This window comes from Tachypleus tridentatus, chromosome 12, assembly GCF_004210375.1.
Source record: "Tachypleus tridentatus isolate NWPU-2018 chromosome 12, ASM421037v1, whole genome shotgun sequence".
NCBI lineage: Eukaryota > Metazoa > Arthropoda > Merostomata > Xiphosura > Limulidae > Tachypleus > Tachypleus tridentatus.
The window spans coordinates 104,103,552-104,126,786 of NC_134836.1; the positions used below are offsets into that span (position 1 = coordinate 104,103,552).

Consider the following 23,235-nt stretch of genomic DNA (forward strand, 5'->3'; position numbering starts at 1 on the left):
ATTACATGAACACTCCCAATTTTAAAATATCCCTAACACCTTTTTACATACTTTTGCCATTGGCTACATTGATTACATGAACACTCCCAATTTGCCTCTGAAGAAGAAAAGTCCTCCTTTTGAAAGTAGTTGAGTTTTATTTACATGTTACATGTTTATAACATCATGGATAAACTGTAACATAGTATTCAATTATCAAATATTTATACCCTGAAACAACATAATTTTTTAAAAGCTTCACACAAGAAACAATTTATAAAATAATAATAATTTGCTATAAAACATTATTGAATTATAAGTTTTAATAGTCACATTTTGTGATGATTTATACATTTATGTTAAGCAGTATGTGTATTTTTGTTTCAATTATTTAAGAGTATCAGAAGTGTACTAGCTAAGCTGTATAATCCATGTAAAAACTTGTTCTAGGACAAGATGGCTTTGGTTTCAGCATAACAACAAGAGATAATCCTGCTGGTGGGAATTGTCCTATTTATGTTAAAAACATTCTACCTAGAGGTGCTGCAATTCAAAATGGTAGACTGAAACCAGGAGATAGGCTTTTAAAAGTAAGAAACACGGTATACATTTATAGGTTGTTTTAAGTTTCTTTCTGGGGAATTTAGAGGTCTACTGCAATGCTTCAGTCTCTGAAGAAACAAATTCCATGAAAAGATTTTACGTTATAATGTGGGCTTTACTTCAAAATAAAAAAATCCCCTGAAAGTTGCATTGGTTATTTAGATTATGTGTGTGATTTTCATTATATAGATGATATAACTACTGTAAATATTAATCACATCTGTTTATGTATGTGATTCAAATTAAGTTATCTGAGATGCTGTGGCTCATTACTTGATAAAGAGACTGAAGTAATTTTACCACATGTCTATGGAAAACAAATAATGAAATTTAAAAAGCTGTAGTCCATTGACTGTGAAGGTATGGGGATCTTCAGGTGCTAAACCAGTAAACTTATATTTCTCTTTGTGCTGTGAAATATTTTGCTTTGTGGAAAATTATGAACCACACTGTGGAAGGTAAGAATAAATGAATTAATATTTCTTCAGTGTGGTGAAAATGGATTAATCTTGAAATAAAATGGGAGGTCCAGTTGAGAAAAAAGTGTTTTTTTCTGATATAAATAAGTTTTATAGAAATTTCTTAGTTGTGTGAAGACTTATTCATGAATACAGAAAGAATCGAAACCTTTTTGGAAGTACTTTTCCAGCATGTTGGTTAGTTTTGTATAATCTTCATTTTCACGTATTAAATATAACATGAGTAGTTATTTTATAACTATTTTTTGATATTTATTTTGTTGATTTTGATGTGTTTTTTTTATGTATTATTCTATCAATGGTCTCCACAAATTTATATTGATGTGAAGAGATAGAGTTCTTCACAAATAGACATTTTACTCTTGAAGAAAGAGGGCCCAGATTCTGAAAATGTTTGAATTACAAGTCTCTTGTTTTAACTTTCTGAGAAGCTCTCCTAACTTATGATGTAAAGCTCTACATAGATAACATTTCAAAGACTGTAAGTTTTTTTTTTTTTTAGGAGATGAATGGAGTTGAATTATAGTTCACAATATTATAAGGAAATTAATTCATAAACTTGCACAATATAGAGAAAATGATGTGTTGTTAGTGTCAAGGCTTGCAATTAATTGTTATGTTATTCAAAGCCAAAAATTATAACAGATTTTTTTTTTATTCTCCATTACTTTATGACTTAAAATATTGATTCTTTTTCACCTTGTGTCTTGTACCAAGTTTGGATTGTTTACTTTTTACTAAGTTAATATTTGAGATGATTGTTTAAAATGAGAACTTAAAAAAAAAGTAAGAACCTAACCTTGGTTATTTAAGACAAATGTGGAAGTTGTGTCTTCAAATATCTTAAATAGTTTGAAATTATATAGCTCAATGGTCATAGGTCAAATGTATGACAAGTCTTTTCAAGTATAAAATAAAACCCAATAACATAAATTCAGTGGCTTTTAATAGCATCCTTAAAGAAATACAAGTTGGAAACTAAATATATTTTATACTTGTGAAATGTAAATATCTACAGATATTAAATACAATATATATATATATATATATATATATAAACAAATTGCAGGTAAATGAAGAAGAAATGACTGGTTTATCACAGACAGAAGCTGTTGAAATTTTGAGAAATATTCCACTAGGAGGAACTGCGAATTTGGTGGTTTCTCGACAAGAAATCAACCCTACCTCTAGTTCTGACCTACCCCAAGAAACGGTTGGTTAATATTCAAATTACTAACATTTTTAGCTGTTTCCTGCTTTGTAACTGTTCATTAAGGTTTAGGGTTTTATGTTTGGCTAGATTTCCTTTATATCTTACTGAGGAATAGAAACAATAATATATATTATAAAACTGTATTTCTATTATTATTGGTTCATTAGAAACTTCCTGCATTTATTTTATTTTTCATACTTTCATGCACAAGTTTTGTAGGTAAGAACGTCCTTTGCATGCCAGCATCTCTATTTGTATGCTCACCAGTGGCACAGTGCTATGTCTGCAGACTGCTACTGCAAGAAAGTGAGTTTTGATACCTGTAGTGGGCAGAGCACAGATAGTCCTTTGTGTAGCTTTGTGCTTAATAACAAACATAAAACACTGAACTCTATTTGTATCTTGGATTATTATCTAGCTATTAACACTACAACTGCAACCACACTATATTTGCATGATGGAAAAACCACAAAATAACATTATGATCAAATAATGTGTTTACTAGTCATGTAATAATACTATAAAAGGTGATATTCACATTGTAAATATTCTGCATTCATGTAATAAAAAAACACTGTAGTATGTAGCTTGGTGTAAAATAACAAATTTTCTGAATTTTTGATGTAAAAATCTGTGTATGAGATGGCACTATGATATTAATATATAGTATTGTGTACTAAAACAGAATAAGAGACAGTGCCAAAATTACAACCATTTTGTATTTGTATGATAAATCACCTTCTAAAGCACTACTGAAGCTACTTTCACCCAACCACCCCTAGGTGCTGGAAGTAAGATAGTAAACACTCTGCACTTGTGATTAAACTGCCTATTTAGAAGGTGATATTAACATTTATTTGATTAGGTTCTGGGTTAAAATGTGATCTATATATTTTGTTAGATTTCTTTAATTTTCTTATGTTTTTGTAGATTGCATCTCTTGTTTGAAAACTGATTTCAATTAGAGCTTAAGTTGTACACAAATTATCATAATCTTTGTTTAATAAATTTAACTTCAGTGAGATCTCTAAGCTGTATCTACCCATATCATTGTATTGTTTGAGATTATATTACTTGTTACATCATTTAAATCATCACAAAAAGTTTAGACAAATGAAAGAATGAATTCAGCATAACTAAAAACTGTTAGTTACTGGGTCATCTGTTTATCAGCAATGTTTTGTACTAGCTTTATCTACTTTGAAATAATAACTACAAGAAATGTCATGAAATTAAAGTTTGTAATGATGAAGTATTTTTTTTATTTGATGTACAGTTTTATGATTATGGTTAGTTTTATATCAGAACCATGAAGTTATCTTCAGTTCTCAATAAATCCAATTTTGGATTACATATCACATATGACTATACATTTCATTGTACATCTTGTTTTTGTTTTTCAGCTACCAGATAAGGATGAAGATGAATTAGGCATCTATTCTTGGAAACACAAAGAAATAATGACCTTTGACATTCCATTAAATGACACAGAATTAGTAGGTTTAGGTGTCAGTGTGAAAGGCAAAACTGGTACAACTCAGGGTGGTTCAGTAGATTTGGGTATCTTTGTTAAATCTATTATTCATGGTGGTGCTGCGTCTAAGGTGAGTGAACTTTATAAAACTGACATTATCATAATACATGTTAGAGATGTTCTTATCTTTGTGATATAATTACCCATAAATTAAAATCTTTCATTGCATTATTTCAGATGCTATTAATTCAAATATCCAAGGTTTGCTACACACTTAATTAAAAAGGTATAGATAAATGTATCACATCAAATATTAGGTTCAAAAACTAGTAAACAATAATAATAACAGTCACACACAACTGAAACACTTAACTTGATGCTGAAGTTATTTTAGTGGCACCTTCTGTCCATACTGAATATCAGTTGGAGCTTGAATATAGATGAAGAATTTTAATTCATTAATGAAACTTAAAAAATTTTTTACAAATGAGAAACTAGTATTAGTTGAGAAATTTTAGATTTAAAAAGATTACACAGTTAACAGTAAGGTTTTTAGCTACTACTGGATTACTAAATCCTTTGCAAGAAGGCCATGTATTATCTCAAAGGAATAAAAACATTGACACTGCAGAAATTTTGGCACACAAAAGAGCCATGATATCAAGTAGAGTAATATATAATAGTAGCTCTACTGAACCCTTAGAAGGAAAAACCATGATATGAGTAATCCAGATCCATGGTAGTTTGTATGTGACCGAAACAGCCTGCAGGATGCACTGTGTGTTATTAACGTGAGTGATAGTTTACTGATTTTTCCACCTTCTGTAGCTCAGACTGTGGTAGTCCAAACTATGACAAATTGTCAGTGGATATGCTCTACTGAAACTTATTTCATATGCTAAATTTCAAAAGTATCCATTAAGAAATACACACAATATAAAATCTTCAATTTTGATTGAATTTTTTCCTTTTTTTTTTCTTTGTATGGAAAGTGTGGAAACTATATTTGCTAGAAAAACATTTAACTTTTATAGATTTCTTAAACTTGGTACATATATAGATCTTTACAACCTACAGTTAGGCATCAACTATAAGTCGTATACACAGAGTTGTTCAACATAAACTGCTCACATTCAACAAAAAATGTTTTCACATGTCTACACAAAAGGTCCTGTGAGTTATTGGTCTGAAATATTGCTTCAGCTAATAATAATAATAATAGTGCACTAATTTTGGTTTTCTTTATCAATCAAGTTAAATATGGCTTCTTTAGAGCATTAAAGAATAAGATGAAAGGACATGCAGATACATAAATATTAGCTTGGTCAAGTAAACTACATTATCACTTTCTTGTTCTCTGTGGGTACAGTAGTAAGTCTTTGGATTTACAATGATAAGATCAAGCATTTGATTCCACAAAGTGGACTCAGCAGATATCCTGATGTAGCATTGCTATAAGGAAAACACAAACATATAAATGTGTATGTATATATTAGTTTCTAGCTCAAGTTTTCAGAAGAACCATATGGCTGAACAGTTGTTATTCATTGCCAACTTTTAAGCACAAATTTGTTAAATTTTATGAAGTTCTCCTAATTAAATTATTTAACATAATGTGATATTAGCTTATCAATTAATGTAAATAATGATGCTTAATACATCTCTACCAAGTGCATGTGAACAATGATAAGAAACAGTTAATGTACATTCTATGTCATTTTTATGAAGGAAGTTATTAACACTGTTTCAGAGAGTAAAAACTACCACCATATATTTTAAAGATTCTGATTGGTTTTATAAAGTAAAGGTCTTTTCCGAATAATAGGGTTGCGATTCTATAGGAAATGTCAGTTACTTTCAAATGCCATCTTCTTGCTGCTGTTTGTTAGCGTGTATTGACAAAAAGTCATGACATCTCATCAAAAACACCTTAAGTGGGAAAAAAAAAGTACAGCCGAAAAAGGATTGAGCATGCAACTGAAGGGTATGAAATCAAAATTGGTGACCAAACCAGTAGATACACTTGCAGCATTCGTAATAATATAACAGCAAATATTCATTCGCTGGTTAGCCAGACCATGTTTTTTGTTCAACTTTGGGAATTATGGTAGGTAATTTCATTCCTTTAAGTCACATGCTCATGTCTTTTTTGGTTGCATCTTTTTTCACACCTAGTGTTTTTGATTACATAGTAGCACTATCAGTAACAGAAAGTAGTAGCACTACTGATACTGTAACAGGAAAGATATGGCATCAAGTTGAGTAATAGATAGTAGTAGCACTACTAAAACCTTTGCAAAAAGCCATAATACTAAGTTGAGTGGTGGATATCAGCAAGAAGCTGTAATAAAATAGATTATTTTGTACTATACATACGAAGAAGATTAATAGCATCAGATATAATATGAAACTTCTTGTATAATTCTAATGACAGCATACAGGAAACTATTAATAAAGTAACCTCTATACAACGATCAAAACATTAGCTCAGAAAATAAAACAACTAGAAATTTTTATCATTAGAAAAACTACTTGTTTATTTAGAATTTTGATTTCTCAAATTTTACATAATAATAAAAAAAATTCATGAATAATTAAATAATTAGTCTTTCTTCATTCTGATTAGATTTTTATTTGTAAATAGATAAAATCCTAAAAGTGTTAAATTCATTTGTGTTTTAACTGACTTTCTATTTATCTCTGCTTTGTTCAGGATGGCCGACTTCACGTCAATGATCAACTCATTAAAATTAATGGCATTTCTTTGTTAAGAATGAAAAACACAGAAGCCATGGAAATGCTTCGTTGTGCTGTCATTAAAAAGGAAGGCTTTTGTAGTACTCCTGAAGCCATTACTCTTACCATTGCTCGACGAACATCGTTCCCTTTTCAGGATTTGGAAAATAGTGTTTCATTCCTCTCATCGTTTAGTCAGAACAGTTCAACCTTTTATAGCAGTGGTGATTGTTCTACTGGAGACATGCAGGAGAACTCCACAAGTCTGCTGGAAAATGAACCCTCTATGCCAGATAATTCTACCAGTGAAAGTTTAGAAAACACAGTGATATTGGTTCCCAGATCAAGAGCTGTTGGAAGTTTTGATTCAGAAAATGTAAACATGGACATGCAAGAAACCAAACTATTGGGTAGAAACCCTGTTATTGACAAATTAACAGGCCAAGATACTAAAACCAGTGCACTTGGCAGTAACTTGTACTTTCAGGAGAGCCATGGGAATTGGGATAATAATCAATTTCTTACATTACATGGGGAGATTACTAGACAGGATAGTCTTAAAAATGATCCAACTTTCTCTCCAACAGTTAATCTACCAACGTCTGAATCTGTAATTATTGAAGGATTATATGAAAATCCAGTTCAGCCCAAATCTTTCTACAGATCTTCCACGTTAAACAACCTACACTCAGCTTCTGCAGAAAACACAAGTCACACAGAAGGAAGTAAAACTGTAGACAGTGAAGAGCAAACTACACTTGTAACAAGCCAGTAAGTAGAACAATGTACTTCAGTGAATCCTTGACTTGTATAAAGATTGTTTTTTCTTATGCACACACTTACAATACATACAGTTTATTTTGCATTTATTTATAGCTTATTAATTTTGATTTGTCTAATTTTTACATGCAACTTGTATGTCCTGAATATCTCTCATGACATTGTTCGAGTGAACATCTAAGCTATTAAACTTTCATCTCGTTAATCAGACTTTTATCTCGTTAATCAGTCTTTTGTAATGATTTGAGCTATTATATGAAGTTGTATTTTGATATTAATACAAGTTGTATTTTTGTGATGAGCTTGATATTAAAAAAAAACTTTTATTTATAATTGAGTCTTCAATTGTTGCTATTAGCCCTTTTTATTAGGTAGAAATTAATTTGGTTTTATATCAGAAGTTTAGTTACACTATAACATTTGATCAGGTATGATAGGCATCCCACTATCAAAGTTATTGAAGTAAATGAATTTTAAAGTTGATTTATGGGAAATTTTGGGTAGTTATGAATATTTTTCTTTTTTTTAATGATACAAAGTATACTTCTGCTCTCCTACTTTTATTAATTGAGAAACCATTTTATTTTTGTATAATTCTTTTTTTTTTAATCCTGATTATGTAGGCTTTCATTGGATGATGAAAGTCAGTTCACCCTATCCCGAGATGGACTTGGCCGCCAAAGTATGTCAGAAAAACGACATGCCCAGCTGGATGCTCGTAACACTGACACGTTTCAGCGTAACAAGCAAGCTCGTGAAGAGCAACAGAAACAGGTGGAACCTGAGGAGCAACAAAAGGTACAAAACCAAGAAAACCATCAGCCTCAAGGAGTATTCATTAGTAAAGAACAAAAGAATGGTAAGTCTAAAAAAATGTATTCCTTTTATGAAATTATTTGATATAAATTTCATTGTGTGCTACTTTTAAGCTATATTTTTGGCATTGTTTCTTACCTGTATATTCTTGGATAATTTCATCAACTTATATTTTTTATGTATGCCTTTCTCTTAGTTTGATAAATACAAAAAAAAAGGAAATTAAATATTCACAAGATGGCTGGAATGGGTATTAAAACTTAAATTAAAATAAAGTACAGAACAAGGTTTCAACTTTCAGAAGCTACTTTTTTATTTTTTAAAAGAGGAATGAAAAAGGAATGATCCTACATGTTGAGAAAAATCTGATTTTCTGTAGGCTCTGATTAATAATGTTAAGGCTATCGTGAATCCATACTTGTTTTTGTACTCCTGGTTTTCCTAATTGTAATTAAAATATTTAATTGTAGTAGTGATACAGCATTCTATCTGGATACACTAATGACTACCAATTACATTTTCAGGTTTTATTAGATTATATTTTTTTATGAAGATGGTAGAACTTGGACATTCATTTGTACAGAACTGCTAGATAAGGGAGGGCTAGCGCAGATAACTCTCATGTAGCTTTGCTCGAAATTCAAAACATAACAAATAATTTTGTGAGAATTCTAAAAACTAATTTTAAACACAAAATTTAATTAGTGATTAAATTCTGCCTTGATAGGAACTAACTTTTTATTAACATATTGTGACTGCTGTTTCAGATATGTAATCTGACTTTTCTTCTCAAAGTTAAGCCTCGTTTTTTATCTTTGAAAATCACTAATTAAATATTTTTAATTAGTTCAACACTTGGGAGGTTATCTGCATCTTCTTTTAAAATTTGTTACTTGTGCCTTTGTATATAAGAAGTAATTCTCAAGGTAACATATACTAAACTAGAGAAGCAGTTAAGACTCCTTGAACCTAAGAATGAGAAAATGACCAACATGCAGAACTCTTTTTATCTCAGTCACTATTCTACCAACTAAAACTTTCTAAAAGAATGAACCCTATTAAAAATTTAAATAAGCTGGTTAACCAAATGAAAAAGCATTTTTAAAAAACCATGCTGAGCATTTTCTACAGAATCTCAAATGCTTTTAAAAATGAATTTTCACATAAGACTTCAATAATTTGCTAACTGACAAAATCAAATGAATAGGTAAACAGTACGTGCAACTCCCTACATTTATGTTTTTTAATTGTGGTTGTTATGACAAACTCCCAGTCACAAGGAATTTAGAATTTCAAATGATACTTGAAAGTTTCCAAAAATGCAAGAAATGCCATTTACGGAGTCTGAATTTAGTTGTATGTAGTATTCGGCCTTTTTGAAAAAGGCTTGTGATTTTTTTTGTTTATTTCTCTAACTATTGAACAAAACCATTAAGCTTTTCCTTATATTTTGCCCCCCACTGATTACATTTTTTAACAGTGTAAGTGACTTCAGAATTGTACGTTTTATTCATTTATTTTGGTTTACTAGAGTTAGTTTGTAATTAACCCTAACAAATTAGTATTGTATTAGTGTGATCTTTGTGAAAATTAAAATATCATACACTGCAAGTTGAAATGTAGAGAATTAAGTTGTGTGAGTTTTACTGACATAATGGGGCTTGGCATGGCCTGGTGGTTAGGTATCTTGATCTGTGATCTTTTGATTGCAGGTTTGAATGCCATTATCAAACGTGCTTGCCTTTTCTGCCATAGGGACATTATAATGAGGCAGTAAATTCCATTTGTGTTACATATAACCCAAGAATTAGCAGTAAGTAGTGTTAACTAGCTGCCTTATCTCTAGTCTATCACTTCTAAATTAGGGACAGCTAAATCAAATAGCCTTTGAGTAGCTTTTCACAAAACTGTACTTACAACAACAACAAAATAACATACAAAAAATAAAAATACATGTGCTTGTATTTCACTTCAATAAGTGTTCTGAATCCAAATCTCTGAGGAGGGATAATAGGTTTAAATTTTTCACTTTGTAAAACAGGGCATGCAAATTTACATTTTATGGTTATCTTTAAAATAATGCATCATTGGCAAAATAGATAATTGTTTTTTTACTCATAGATAAAGATAATTTGACTGATAAGTTGAGATCTTAATCTTTTGACAAAATCATTTGGATTTGAATTTACTTTAAAAAATTGTAAGAACTAAGCAGTTATGAGATTTTTATCCCCTGATATGAAAGGTTTTAGGTTTTAAAGTAAAAATTATTGTGATCTATAATTTGTATTTATTTCAAATTATGTGCTTAACAGACACCTTTTTTACATAAATAATACTTAAAATGCTACATAAGCTAAGCTACCTGTTCTATAATTTGAATTTTAAAAAATTTTCAACATGCTCATTAGGCTGTAACTTTTACTTTGCATCTTGTCTTGTGTAACATTTTTATGAAATTGTCACAATTATATATCAGATAGATTTAAATACAGGAATCATTAAAAATAAACAAGCAATCATTTGTCAATTACATTTTGTAGTTTTTTGCCAGTACCAAACTGTTTGTTGGTTATGTAGGTAAATTTCAAAATGAAAAAAAATTTCTGTAATATAATTATACATTTTACATTAAATATTCTTAAATGATGATAAATATTTATAAATAATTATGCTGTAACATCTAAGTTGCACAAAAATTCTGCAATTCTAAAGATTGACTTATTACAGTTTTAATCAAATAAATGGTTAAAATACAACATTTTTCTCTACATGATTGAGTCAAATTTTTTGGAGCCATTAAGGGCCTCCTTTAGAAAAAAAACAAACATTACATTTTGACATAGTAACATCAAAACATTTTTTTAAGAGACCACTAATGGCTTCATTACATCTGTTTTAATTGCGTACAGAAAACAAAATCTTTATTATTTATTTCATTGTAATTGTGACACAAATACCAGCCATCCATGTGTTCTAAATTTTTACTTCTTCCTGGAAGTAAAGAAAGCTTTTATCACAAAATAGTCACAAAATTACTTCATTTTGATATAAATATTTAGTTCTAACCATGTCTCTCTTTATTTTATATTGTATGATCTCTTTAAATCAGTCTTGAAATATAAGCCTTAACACGGCCTCTGCTCATTTCTCACTTTAAATGATGACAAGCTAATCTGAGTTATTAGACCGTCTTTACTTTTGGATTATTCTAAGATATTGAAATGCAGGTTTGTATATTTTAAACTACATTTTTCTTGAATTACCTAAACATTCTTTAATTAATTAGAGAAGTATTATAACTCCAGAAAAGTTTTTATATGATTGAAGCTGACATGAAACAGATGTTACATCATTAATGTCATTATTCAAATTGTACAACACAATTACAAATAATACTAGATAGATATCTATGCTAAAGAACTTACTCTTTTAGAACTTTTCACAAGACATGATTTACATTAAAAAAATAGAGCTTTTACTTTTTAACAGCACTTAAATTAAACAGCAAAACAAAAAGTAGTTAAATGTATTTGTTTAAAAGAATTACGTGGAAAAAGCTGTGTATGATTTTTTAACAGTTAAGTAGTTTTTTACAAAGTTGATGAAAAAATGGTAACTTGTAAGAATATTCCCTTACTTTTTTGCCAAAGTACTGGAACTATTCAAAGTTGTTGGCTTTGGTGTTATATGTTAAGGCTTGTTTTAAGTGCCTTCCTGTTTTAAAATGCCTACATTACAAAGATAAAGCTCCTTTGTATAGGGCTTTCCAAATTTTTACAAAACAGTAACACTTTAAAAGTAAATACACAATGTGTTATTGAGTATTCTAAACCTCAAAAAGCCTCCTAGGAGGTTAAAAAGCTTCATCTACCTCTAGTTGTCACATAGAAGAAGTCACTAAATAACATTTGTTCAACTTAAATTATTTTTAAATGGTAAAAATTGTATGAATTGTAATATCTGCTTCACTTTTCTCTAAACATGTAAAAAGTTTCTTACTCGTGAAACATTTAATTTTGTATACACATTTGTTAAATACAATTAATGTTACAGAGCTTGTAATATTCTCCTAATCTCACCATTACAGAACCTGTTGTGGCCTATTGGTTATTATGTTAGATTGCACATTGAGTGGTCTAACATTCACATCAAATTGCTGCTAAAGAGCCTGAATTCTTAATTGTGAGTGCATTCAAAGAGTGATTTGTTAAAATAATCACTTGTGGCATTGAGTGATACTGATTGGCTCCTTTCCTTTTGGCTAGTTGTCCAAAATTAAGTCAAACTATATTTGAACTTTAAGCATTTTTGACCTGAGCATTTAGCCCATGTATGCAAAAAGTGCTGTTCAGGCAGTTGGAAACAACATCTTAAAGTTGTTTATTAAGCAAATAAGGTAAATAAGTTTGAATATGATCAAAATTATTTCACCAAATCATTACAGTTCGTGTTGGTAGATCCATTCATTCTATTTTGTGCCTCTTGACAATAGCTCTTTAGCATAGTTCCATTGCAAAAAACATCATTGATCTTTCTTGTTTAGAATGTATGACTACTTCCTGCTTGCTTTCCATAATCAATCTAAGGTACAAACATGGTCTCCTAGCACTAATTTCAACATTTGCATTTGCTTTCAAAAGCTCTAGCATTACCTTTCTCTAAATCACTTTGTTTTTGTCTTAATTTAGAGTTTTGTGTAAACTCTTATTTTATATTTCTTTGTACCTTGGGTCAGGGTCTTTTGGATTTGCTATTATTATAGAGATTGTTTTCAGAATATTACTTTTGTATTATGAGTTTTGTTCTTCTCAAAATTTGGCCAACTTTGAAAGGTGATACAACATTCTATTTCATCATTCTGTCTTTAGCTTCTCATTGTCTTTTGTGTGTTTGCATAGATTTCACTGCTTTGTGCTCTACATTTCCTTTATTGGTTTGGTTTGTTTTTAATTTTGTGGAAAGCTACACGAGGACTATCTGCGCTAGCCATCCCTAGTTTTGCATTTTAAGACTAGAGGAAAGGCAACTAGTCATCACCACTCAGCACCAACTCTTGAGCTACTCTTTTACCAATGAATAGTGGGATTGACTGTCACATTATAATGCCCACATGGCTGAAAGGGTGAGCATGTTTGGTGTGATGGGGATTCGAACCCATGATCCTCAGATTGTGAGTCAAGTATGGCTATGCCAAGCCCATTTCCTGTATACTTGATTCACACTGACACTTCTTAGTGCCTATTGTAGATTATGAGACTCTTGCAGGAAAGATCATGTTACATGTTAATCCCTACCAGGATTATCTATGGTTATGATCATGGTTATTTCCTATTAAAATTTGACATGTAGAATGTCCAGAAAATAAGAATTGATCTGTTATAAGGTGATATAATACAGAAAATATAATAATAATTCCTTGAAAAATTAACTTATCATTCATTTAAAGATATTTGTTTAGATTTAATATTCAATTATTTTTTAATTACATCTATTTTAGTGACCTTTTATTGTTTTCCTCTGCTGAAACCTAGGATTCATTTATCTTGTGGTTATATTTTGTAGAAATGAAATCCAGATAAATATTTAAAATATTTATTAAACTTTAATTTTAATAATAAGTTTATAATTCTTTGAAAGTATTCTGTAAGAATCAGTTAACAGTACATGCCTTCTATCATGTCTATATAGAAAACATTAGGCTAAAAACTGTAATGAAAGACAAAAATTAAAGATGTTGGATGTTATCAACATGTTAGTGTCCATACAAAATTTATGCTTTGTTTTAATTCTCTTTCACATATTAATAGAGTAAAAATTGTTTTATTATTTAGTTATTATTTTCCAAAATACTATTTTTTTCAAAAATGTATCTTGTCTTGCCATACTAAGAAAAGATTCATTTTATAAGTCATCTTATGAAAGGTGTGTTCAGATTATTCTCTTGCAATTAGGGATAGGACAACATTCAACATGGCTATATGTATGTAGGATTAAGTCTGTGGTCCTAACAGTTTCAGTTTATTTCATTAGGTATTCAATTTATATAACGTGAAGATCCCCAAAATTAACCAAAATATAATTTTTGTTGTTGTCCGACCCGAAGAATACTTTAAAATATTTAATAAAGAATGGCACAACTCTGATTTTATAGGTCCATTTTAAGTATTTAAAAATAATGATATGTTTGTTCTGTTATATGTGACTGTGTGAAAAGACTCCAGTTTATGTTTTACCTTTACTCCTGTATTTAACACCATATGCTAATGACATTTGCTAAAAACCTTCTTTTTCTTTTTAGCTATCGGAGTCACACTTGTCCTTTTACTAACCAACACCATGACTGTCTTTCCTCATAACCCTCTCTTCTTTTACCTTTTAAGATCACAGAACACCTATAGGGAGCTTTCAGTCACTGGATTCTCATTGTTATTTAGTGTCCTCTGGTGGAGATAATTTCAACAACATGGAACCACAGGTGCAAGGTGGTTCTTCTCTTGGTATGAGAAAGTCTAGCAGTTTGGAAAATCTTCAAACCCTCGTTCAGGAACTTCAGAAAGAAGAATATAGTGAAGTTATGGTCTCTGGTTGTCCCACAGGCAAAACTACTCGAGGATGTGGCTGCAATGAGAGTTTTAGAACTGCAGTTGACCACTCCTATGAAGGACCTGTCATTGAAACCATGGAAACTTGTAAGAATTGAGTAGTACTTTTATTTGCACAAATATTCAGATAAATAATCTTTATACCATCAGTCCAACTTTCTACACTAGCACATCATCTTGTTTAATAAAGCATTATATGTGTTAAAATGTAGTAAAACTGTAGGATAGATGTGTACTTTGTTAAGCTGTAATAGGAATATAATGAAATAGTTTTATTTTCCAATAGTTTGGAAAGATATTTAATAAATTTGTTTTATGTTGTTCTTAAATCAGTAACTGTAAAAGGCTTATTCCCTTTGTATATCTGTCAAGAATGCATTCATGCTATATTTTTGGTAATTTTCAAAAATATAAATCATTGTTTAGAAGCAAAACTATCATCTGATTGTTTTTAGGCCAACCATGACATTTATGTTAATTTGTTTGAAAGGTTTGCTCTGTTATTCTTATTTTTGTGGTGATTAAGACTTTGTGAATGATGAAATAAGTGAAGGGTAAGTGCATTTTGGAGGTGCAGACAAATTCATTTTAGTTAAATTCTGTAATTTTCCTTAATCATTCAACAATGGTTTACTGTAATTTTAACATTCTCCCAAATTCAATATATATTGAATAATTTAGTGCTGAAAAGAGGTATTCTATATATATAAAATGGTTTAAAGAAGAAGTTTTATGACATTGTGTTGTAGCCAGAAACAAAATAAAATTTGTAAAATAGTATTTCAACTAAGCCTTATGCTACATTTATGCATTAGGCCCAATGTTTAAATTATAATAACTCTATAACGTTAGTAATAGTGTGTCTATTTGTAGTGTTTATAAAAGTGGTGAATAAATGTTAGCAAATAAATAATGTTAAAACAAAAAGTAATATAAATGTTTATTACTAGAAAATATCTTTTATCCTTTGTACTTAGTCTTACAATAATGAGCAATGCACCAAAAAAAAAAGAATTGAACAGTCTTGCAACAAAGAAAAAACAGGTGAAACCTATAAATATTCAAGTAATCCATTGTCATTAATTACTTTTCATTTTGAACGTTGCAACATCTGTGCCCTCCCTGTGAAAAAACAGCAACACAAAACAAAATCAAAACTTGTTTTTAATTGAAAAGTCAGAAGTAATTCAAACTTTGTTGAATAATTGTGGTATTAATAATTTTGATTTAATAACTTTTAGTGCTTTAATTAAAGTGAAAGGTTTTGTAGAAACATTGTTTTGTATATTCACCTATATATGAATATAAACAAGAACGATTGGTTAGTTTATCATCCAGTCTTAAGTACTAATGATGATTTAGTGGATGAAGACAGAGAGAGTAACAGCTCTATTGGGCAGGGCATTCACACACAAGTACCAACTACTAGAAATATCCAACAGACCACTGTCAGCACTCATGCTGTGAATGGGCAACAAAACTCAGGAAAAACAGCAAAGAAAAAAGGACTGCTGAAAGGGCTAGGCTCCGTTTTTAAGTAAGTGTCAGTGTCATTCTTAATGATAGAGAACTTATGAATGTTTGTACTTTTGAAAATTATTGAGGTTGTGGAGTGATATGAATTGGTACTTTTGCTTTTTTGATCTGTGATGAAATGGTAATTATCCACTCTTCACATAACAGATTGTTCATGGTAATTTTTCAACCATGTCTCTTTGGGAACATGAAAGGTTATGTACCAATTTTGTATTTTGGTAAGTAATTTATTACCTAATCCTATAAATTATACATTTTTTACAGTTTTTTTCCCAATTCATATTTTAATTTAATACCTTTATTTCTAAAATTAATAATGAACATATAGCTGTTTCTCTGATTATTGGTTTTAAAAAATTCAGTTTAGAGTTATTATTATTATAGGTATTTAATTTTTAATTTTGGATACTTTTCTACTCAAAAGGTTTGGGAAAAACCAAAAATCACAACAGGAACAAGGAAATAAATTATCTAGAAAAGAAACTGAAGAAGTGGAAGAACAGTTGCAAGCAAGACAAGCTGCTCAGGAGGAAGAAGAAAGGTGAATATAAGAAGTTGGTGAGGGACACAGGTTTAAGCTAATGTTAGATGTAGTACAGTTGTATAAAGTTGATATATTTGTTAGGTTTAGCACAGTTGTGTGAAGTTGACATATTTGTTAGGTGTAGTACAGGAATAAATTAAGTTCATGATACACTTACTTAGGTGTAGATTACATATAAAAATATTCATATCATGGTGGGTTAGAGAAATTATGGGAATTATTTGTCATTAATATATATAAATAGCTGTAATGCTACTAGTTACATTAAATGTTAACAGACAATTCAGTCAACACTATAAGAAAAGTAATGAACAATTTGTATAGAATAAGCATTACCATTGTTGATCCCAATTGTCAGTTTCATATAATAACAGGTAATAGTACCCAAATGCATTGGGGATATCTCATGTACCAGACAGTATCTAAACACTGATGTTAAACTAGTCAGCTGTCATGGAAAAATTAGTTAAAAGTATAGAGTTAAGTTCTAACACCCAGTGTCTCAACTCCTACTACATTTTGCTATTTTTTAATATTGTACTGAAAATCCATAGTGACTGAACAGGTTAGACATCTTGAACTATTGTGAATAACCCTTTTATAAACTGAAGTAGGATATTTAAGTGACTGGCAAATAGTAGCTAGCTAGGCTAAAAACCAGCATACCAATGTAGTAGAATATTCCTGAATAGAAAAATTATTAAATAGGAAAAAGGGTGATTAAATCAACATCCTAAAATCATTTTATCACCAAATAAATAAACCAGTATACCTAGTGCTATGCAATACATTAATTGTTCATGAGTTATAGAATTGTTGGGTGCATGAATCACGTGTGTACTCTACAATGAGTTAAGACAGTCCACATGTGATATAGGATGTTTTACTTGTCTAATGTAAAATACAAAATAAATTTCTTTCTGAATGCTACAGCAGTTGGGTTGCTGTTTGACACTGACTGTGTAATTTGTATATTTAGTATGCAGCTTTATAGTCGTTCAGAATTAACATTTCGAAGGTTTTGCATAGGATACAAGAACAGTATAGAAAGCTAGTAGAAAAACAGAAACAAGAACAGCAAAAACAACAGACATATATTAATGAATCCTTGGCACCAGTCAATCAAATTCCACTTCAGACTAGGCAAGAACGGATGCTCCAACTCAGAGCTCAAATCCAGAGACAACACGAAGAGCGGCAGGGCCATTATCCCAAAGATAAAGAAGAAGAGGTTTACGAGAAAGAGATAATGGATGCCATTCATCATCAGCCTGTAAGTTTTTTACTGTTTGCACTGAATTCTGTTTATCAACTAAGTAAGCAAATTTGATGAAAATAGTATTGAAAACAGTACCTTCTTTTATTATTTCAATATTCAGATTGCCTATTCCAATGACATTCAGATAATTATCTGCTATTGTCATTGAAATTTTGTTCAGGTGGAATGTGTCTGTCATTGTGAAAAATAAAAAAACTAAAGAAACAAAATGCGGTTTACTGATTTGCCTATTGAGAACAAGTTTGTTAATAAACTTATTTCGAATAGAATGTTTCTTATTCAGTTTAGTTGTCAAAACATCAGTGGCTAATTTATTTTTAATTTGAGCAGGTTATTATCAGCCAATAATAGAAAAGCAAAGATAGTAACTCAAATTACTTAGAGTCTATGGTGCTGACATTCTTGAAGCATGGACTGTAAAACAACCTAATAAATTTGATGTTTCAGTGTATAAAAACAGTTGGATATTTTTTTTTAGCTTTCTTAGTTTTATGTTTTACAGGATTATATGGTTATTTTCAAAAAGGTACAAATTTGGTAGTAATAGTTATCATCAACTCCTACTTTAAAACAAAAAAGGAACAATAATTTTCTCAATCTGTCGCTAAACATTTGTCATTACCATCTGCTGTTGATTCAAAAATTGGAATACTTATGCTATAAGTAATGAATAACAAACTGATGATAAAGACAAAAGTACTGGTTTTGTCATTTCTTTAGCATATCCTGATGGGACAAATTCACATTGTTTATTTGTTAAGCATAAAGCTGCACGATGGGTTATCTGTATTGTGTCACCCACATTTTTGTTATTTAAGATTTTAAAGTATTCTTAAATACTGTTACATCTATCAGTGTTGTAGAACTATTTATTACCAGATATCCAAAATAAACCATCTATGGTGAATACATAGGATACAAGGATTGCCTTAATTTGAAAGAGTGAATGGTAAGCAAAGTGACAATAAAAGGATAACCTTGTGAATAGTTTTGTGGATATTGTGAAAAGTCAACTGATGAATATTTTAATGCAAGTTATCAATTCAGGTGTGTTATTTTATGTCCTAATTCTACCATTTAAATATTCATTGTAGCACTAATGGAAGTTTTAATTATGCCACCTTATTCACTTTTCAACATTCTGTTAAGAAAAATAAAGGGATATGAGCTTATTTTATATCACTGTATATCTTCTTTAATTCCTATATCTCATATAATTTGCATTGGTGTTACAAATACGTGGGTTCTACTTGAACTATTATTGAAGACGTGCAAGAATAATCAGGATCAAGCTATTAATTAGCATTTTTGTAACTACCTGAAATTATTAATTTGCACATTACTTATGAAATATTGTATTTATAGTAATTATTCCCACATGTTTATTAAAACAATGTGACTCTTAGACTTGACCTAAACAAAAAGTATGTTTTTCATGTTCATTGTTGATACATGGTAAAATAAACAAACCTGACTGTAAATTTTTTGATAAATTACTTTAACTGTCAACATTTTTTTCCAACATTTCTCTTAATTTGTCCATAGTAAATTCAAAATCAGGAGCAGTTTCAGGTTTTTCTTTTGTCTCCCACAAGTCACCACTGAACAGAATTTCTGTGAATACCAAGATGTGTTTGGTTAAACTGCACTACAAGAATGGGAAAAAAATTTCTGAAATGTTATATATGCAGTATAATACTTTGAGTTATTTTTTACACAACAAAACCTGGCAAATAATTTAAGTTTATGGTTTAAATTCCAAATTTTGAGGTTTTCATTAATCTCAGTCACTTTTTGAAGTTATATTATAGGCTTAGGAAACAATTGGTAATTTAAGAATAACTAAAACTTTGGGGTGAAGAATGTTGCCTGTGAAAGAACGTATCTTTAAGAGCATCACTGATTTAACAAAACAAAAAAAACCTTATCCTGAAATACTTTTCAGTTTTAATTCTTGTATTTGTTATGTTGTTTTTTTATCATTATTAGATTAATTATAGCAACGTATGTTGACACTGGTGCAGTAACCATAGCCACAACTTTGAGTATGTCATAGAAAATTTTCATGCTCTTTGTAGAATGATAAAATCCTAAAACAGATATCTTTATAGAAATGTAATTGTCACTAATACAGCAGGCCTTTTCACTGCTGCCTGTTTCTGGAATTATGGTGACTACAATAAACAGTCTTATACAAATGTGCCAGTTTTGGTTTACAAAATATAGTTGCTTTAATATATAGGAGAGTAAGATATGTAATATAAGCATACTACAGATCATTACAGATTGCTGATGGAATAAAACCAAATGGTGAAAAATTAATAATTTCAGAGCTTATAATACTAAATATCTGGTTTCAATGTGTGATTGGTTGAGCGTAGATAACCTATTGTGTAGTTTTGTGCTTAGCAACAAAACAAAGAAATAATCATAATTCTGAAGTTACAAAACTTTTGGTGAACTGTGTAATAAATAAAGTCGCATGCAAGTAGTTATAGGTTCATATATTGTTTGTTTAAGATTAGTCTTGATCAATTTCACACGTCTTTCGAGATGGATGGGTAGTACTTGCCAGTTTATTTGTTCTTCCAATTTACAAGCTGTTTTTAAATTATTTTTTAGCAAGGAAAGATTTTTGTTATTATTAAAGTGAAGTAAGTATGTCAAACCTTCTGCACACAATAATGATTAGATGTTACACTGAGTTTGTGGAAGAACAGTGCAGTCTTAGGAGGGAATTAGTCACTGATCTGTAATAGTTTAGACACACAATGGCTATGAATATCCTCAATCAGTATGGTTATATTCACTGAAAGATCCAATGTACAATTAAACATATACACACACACATATATATGTGTGTGTGTGTGTAATGTGTAAGTGTTGACATTTTTAAGTAACTGAAAGTAATTTATATACAATAATTGAAGGTACACCTGTGGTAAAGTGTAAGTACTCACTTGTGGTGTCAGGTCATACTCAGTGAACTGAGTGCTGACATACAGTTTTCCCAGTAGTGTAAAAAGTTTGTACAAAAATTCTTTCCATTGACTGGTATTGCTTGTTGAGCACCAAGGAATATGTGTTTTGACCATTCTGAAAAAACTTTGTTTACTTTAGAATTTTTGTGCAAAAATACATAAGAGCTCTCTGCAGATAATGTCCCTAATTTTGAGCTACAGAAACTAAACAGCACCCACTACCAACACTTGGGCTATTGTTATCATTTGAGGGAGTGGTGGAACTTGACTGTTTTACTTATAACACATCCACAGTCATGAAGTCTGGAGCAAGTTTTTTGTGACAACAGAATGTAAATGTTGAACCATATGTAGTCCATACAGACTGATTGTGAGGTCTTGCCCTGATATTTGTGCATTGTGCAACTTCTATCAAAATTCAGTAACATTTGGAATATAATTAAAAAAAATGCAACAAACTGTTTTATCCTTAGTGGTAAATATGTCACTTTTAGATCAATCTATTTCAATGTATACACTATTCAAGAACTACATTTTAATTACAAGTGTTTAATAGATGATCTAAAAAAATAAACTATTTTGAGGTTTTAGTCCACTCCACATATTTAAAACTGGTGATGAATTGTAACTTTGTAAATCTGTTGGAGAAGTTCAGGTTTTCAGTCATTGAACTTAACTGTTGAAAGTTAAGGAAACTAAAATAATCACCACAGCCAAAAAAATGAATACCACAGAAAGTCATGTTCTTCCACAGAATTTCATGATTTTTTTTTACTTCACATTTTTACAAATTTTACTGCAGTAAACTGAAGAGCTTATTAATGGCCTGATGGTTAGAGCACTTAACTTGTAGTCTGTAAGTTCCACTTTTGAGTACCTTCACTGCACATGCATACTATTTTAGCCATGAAGGCAGTATAATGTGACAGTCAGTCTTATGTTCATTAGTGAAAAAGAGAAGAACCAAGTGTTGGCTAGCTTTTGTCCTTCTGGTCTATCATTTCTAAACTAGTGCAAGTAGCTGTTGAGTACCCTATCATGAAAATCAGCATAATATTGAAATACTTTAGTAACCTTCTCTGAGAATTAAATTGTAAAATGAAAAAAACATGTATTTAACTATTAGTATCAGTGTGATTCTTTTGAGTTCTTAGTGGCAAGTAAAATTCTAGAACTGAGATGCATTCTAATGATTGTAGCTTGCATTAAACACTGAAAAAATGTATTAAAATGATTTGCTACTAGCGAAAATGAAAACAAAATATTGCTGAAAAGAATTGGTACCAGATAAAATAATTTTAAAATATAGAAACTTTAACATAGGTCAATGATTCACTCTTTGTATGGGTGCTAATTGTTTGAAATTGAACATACATAAACATGTAATTAGCATTTAAGTAATAAATACTTTAGATATATCAAAATATTAAGGTGTATGCTTTACTACTATTTTTTTTTACAGAGACAAGAAACTGAAGTCCAGCATGGTAGGTTCAAGAGTCTTGGCATCTTCAAGGAAATGGGAAGGTACAGTATCCAGTGTAAATATGTCTTTAAAAATATGCAAGCAAGTTGATGTATTAAAACTTGGTTTGAAGTTGTTTTTTTATATTAAATGGATAATAGTTAAAACACTTTTTTTTAGTTTACACAATAAAATGCATTTTATTTGAAACTGTAAATCATTCATTTTATATGATTTTATACAAATGTCCAATAAGAACTTTTATTTCTGATATTTTTCAATGTTTTCACAACTAGAACTTTCATCAAAGGAAATTAATTTTTTTCTCATTTCAAATAAATGCTTATATTTATGCAAACATACTTTCATGCTTGTTATTCAGAGTGGTGTAATTTAATGTAAATAAAGTAAATGGTATTTTTAACAGTCTGTTGTTGGCTTGGTTCTAGTTTCATGTCTTTGTTGAAAATAATACTTCTGTTTATTCACAAGTAGTTTAAGTTTAAAGTGAATTATAGCTATGTTGAAGCAGTGCTTTGTTTCAATGGTATTTCAGACGCATGTGTTGATAGTGGTTTCTAATGATGTTATTGTTGTTAAAAACATTTATATCTTAGTTTGTGGAGTGGTTTTGTGATGTGTTTTGGTTACAGGTAATATTTATATTTGTTATACCTATAACTAATACAGGCTAATATATAGGCTACTAACCATACCAGTGATTGATATCTGATTGTCACAACCT

The 23,235-nt window shown here is 30.0% G+C and overlaps 1 protein-coding gene across 9 annotated transcripts in view; it reads left to right on the plus strand.

Moving 5' to 3' along the window:
* Nucleotides 1-23,235, plus strand: part of LOC143234208 (partitioning defective 3 homolog) — a 97,463-nt gene that overhangs the window by 70,453 nt on the left and 3,775 nt on the right. For 7 of the 9 annotated variants that reach the window (XM_076471384.1, XM_076471385.1, XM_076471388.1 and 4 more), the window contains 10 exons: nucleotides 430-569; nucleotides 2,131-2,274; nucleotides 3,678-3,878; nucleotides 6,462-7,255; nucleotides 7,888-8,123; nucleotides 14,464-14,772; nucleotides 16,048-16,222; nucleotides 16,646-16,762; nucleotides 17,795-18,038; nucleotides 22,488-22,552. In XM_076471384.1, the coding sequence (XP_076327499.1) occupies nucleotides 430-569; nucleotides 2,131-2,274; nucleotides 3,678-3,878; nucleotides 6,462-7,255; nucleotides 7,888-8,123; nucleotides 14,464-14,772; nucleotides 16,048-16,222; nucleotides 16,646-16,762; nucleotides 17,795-18,038; nucleotides 22,488-22,552 (2,425 nt within the window). Of the gene's footprint in view, nucleotides 1-429; nucleotides 570-2,130; nucleotides 2,275-3,677; nucleotides 3,879-6,461; nucleotides 7,256-7,887; nucleotides 8,124-14,463; nucleotides 14,773-16,047; nucleotides 16,223-16,368; nucleotides 16,440-16,645; nucleotides 16,763-17,794; nucleotides 18,039-22,487; nucleotides 22,553-23,235 lie in introns of those variants that run through there. The other 2 variants (XM_076471389.1, XM_076471386.1) reach the window with 2 other exon arrangements.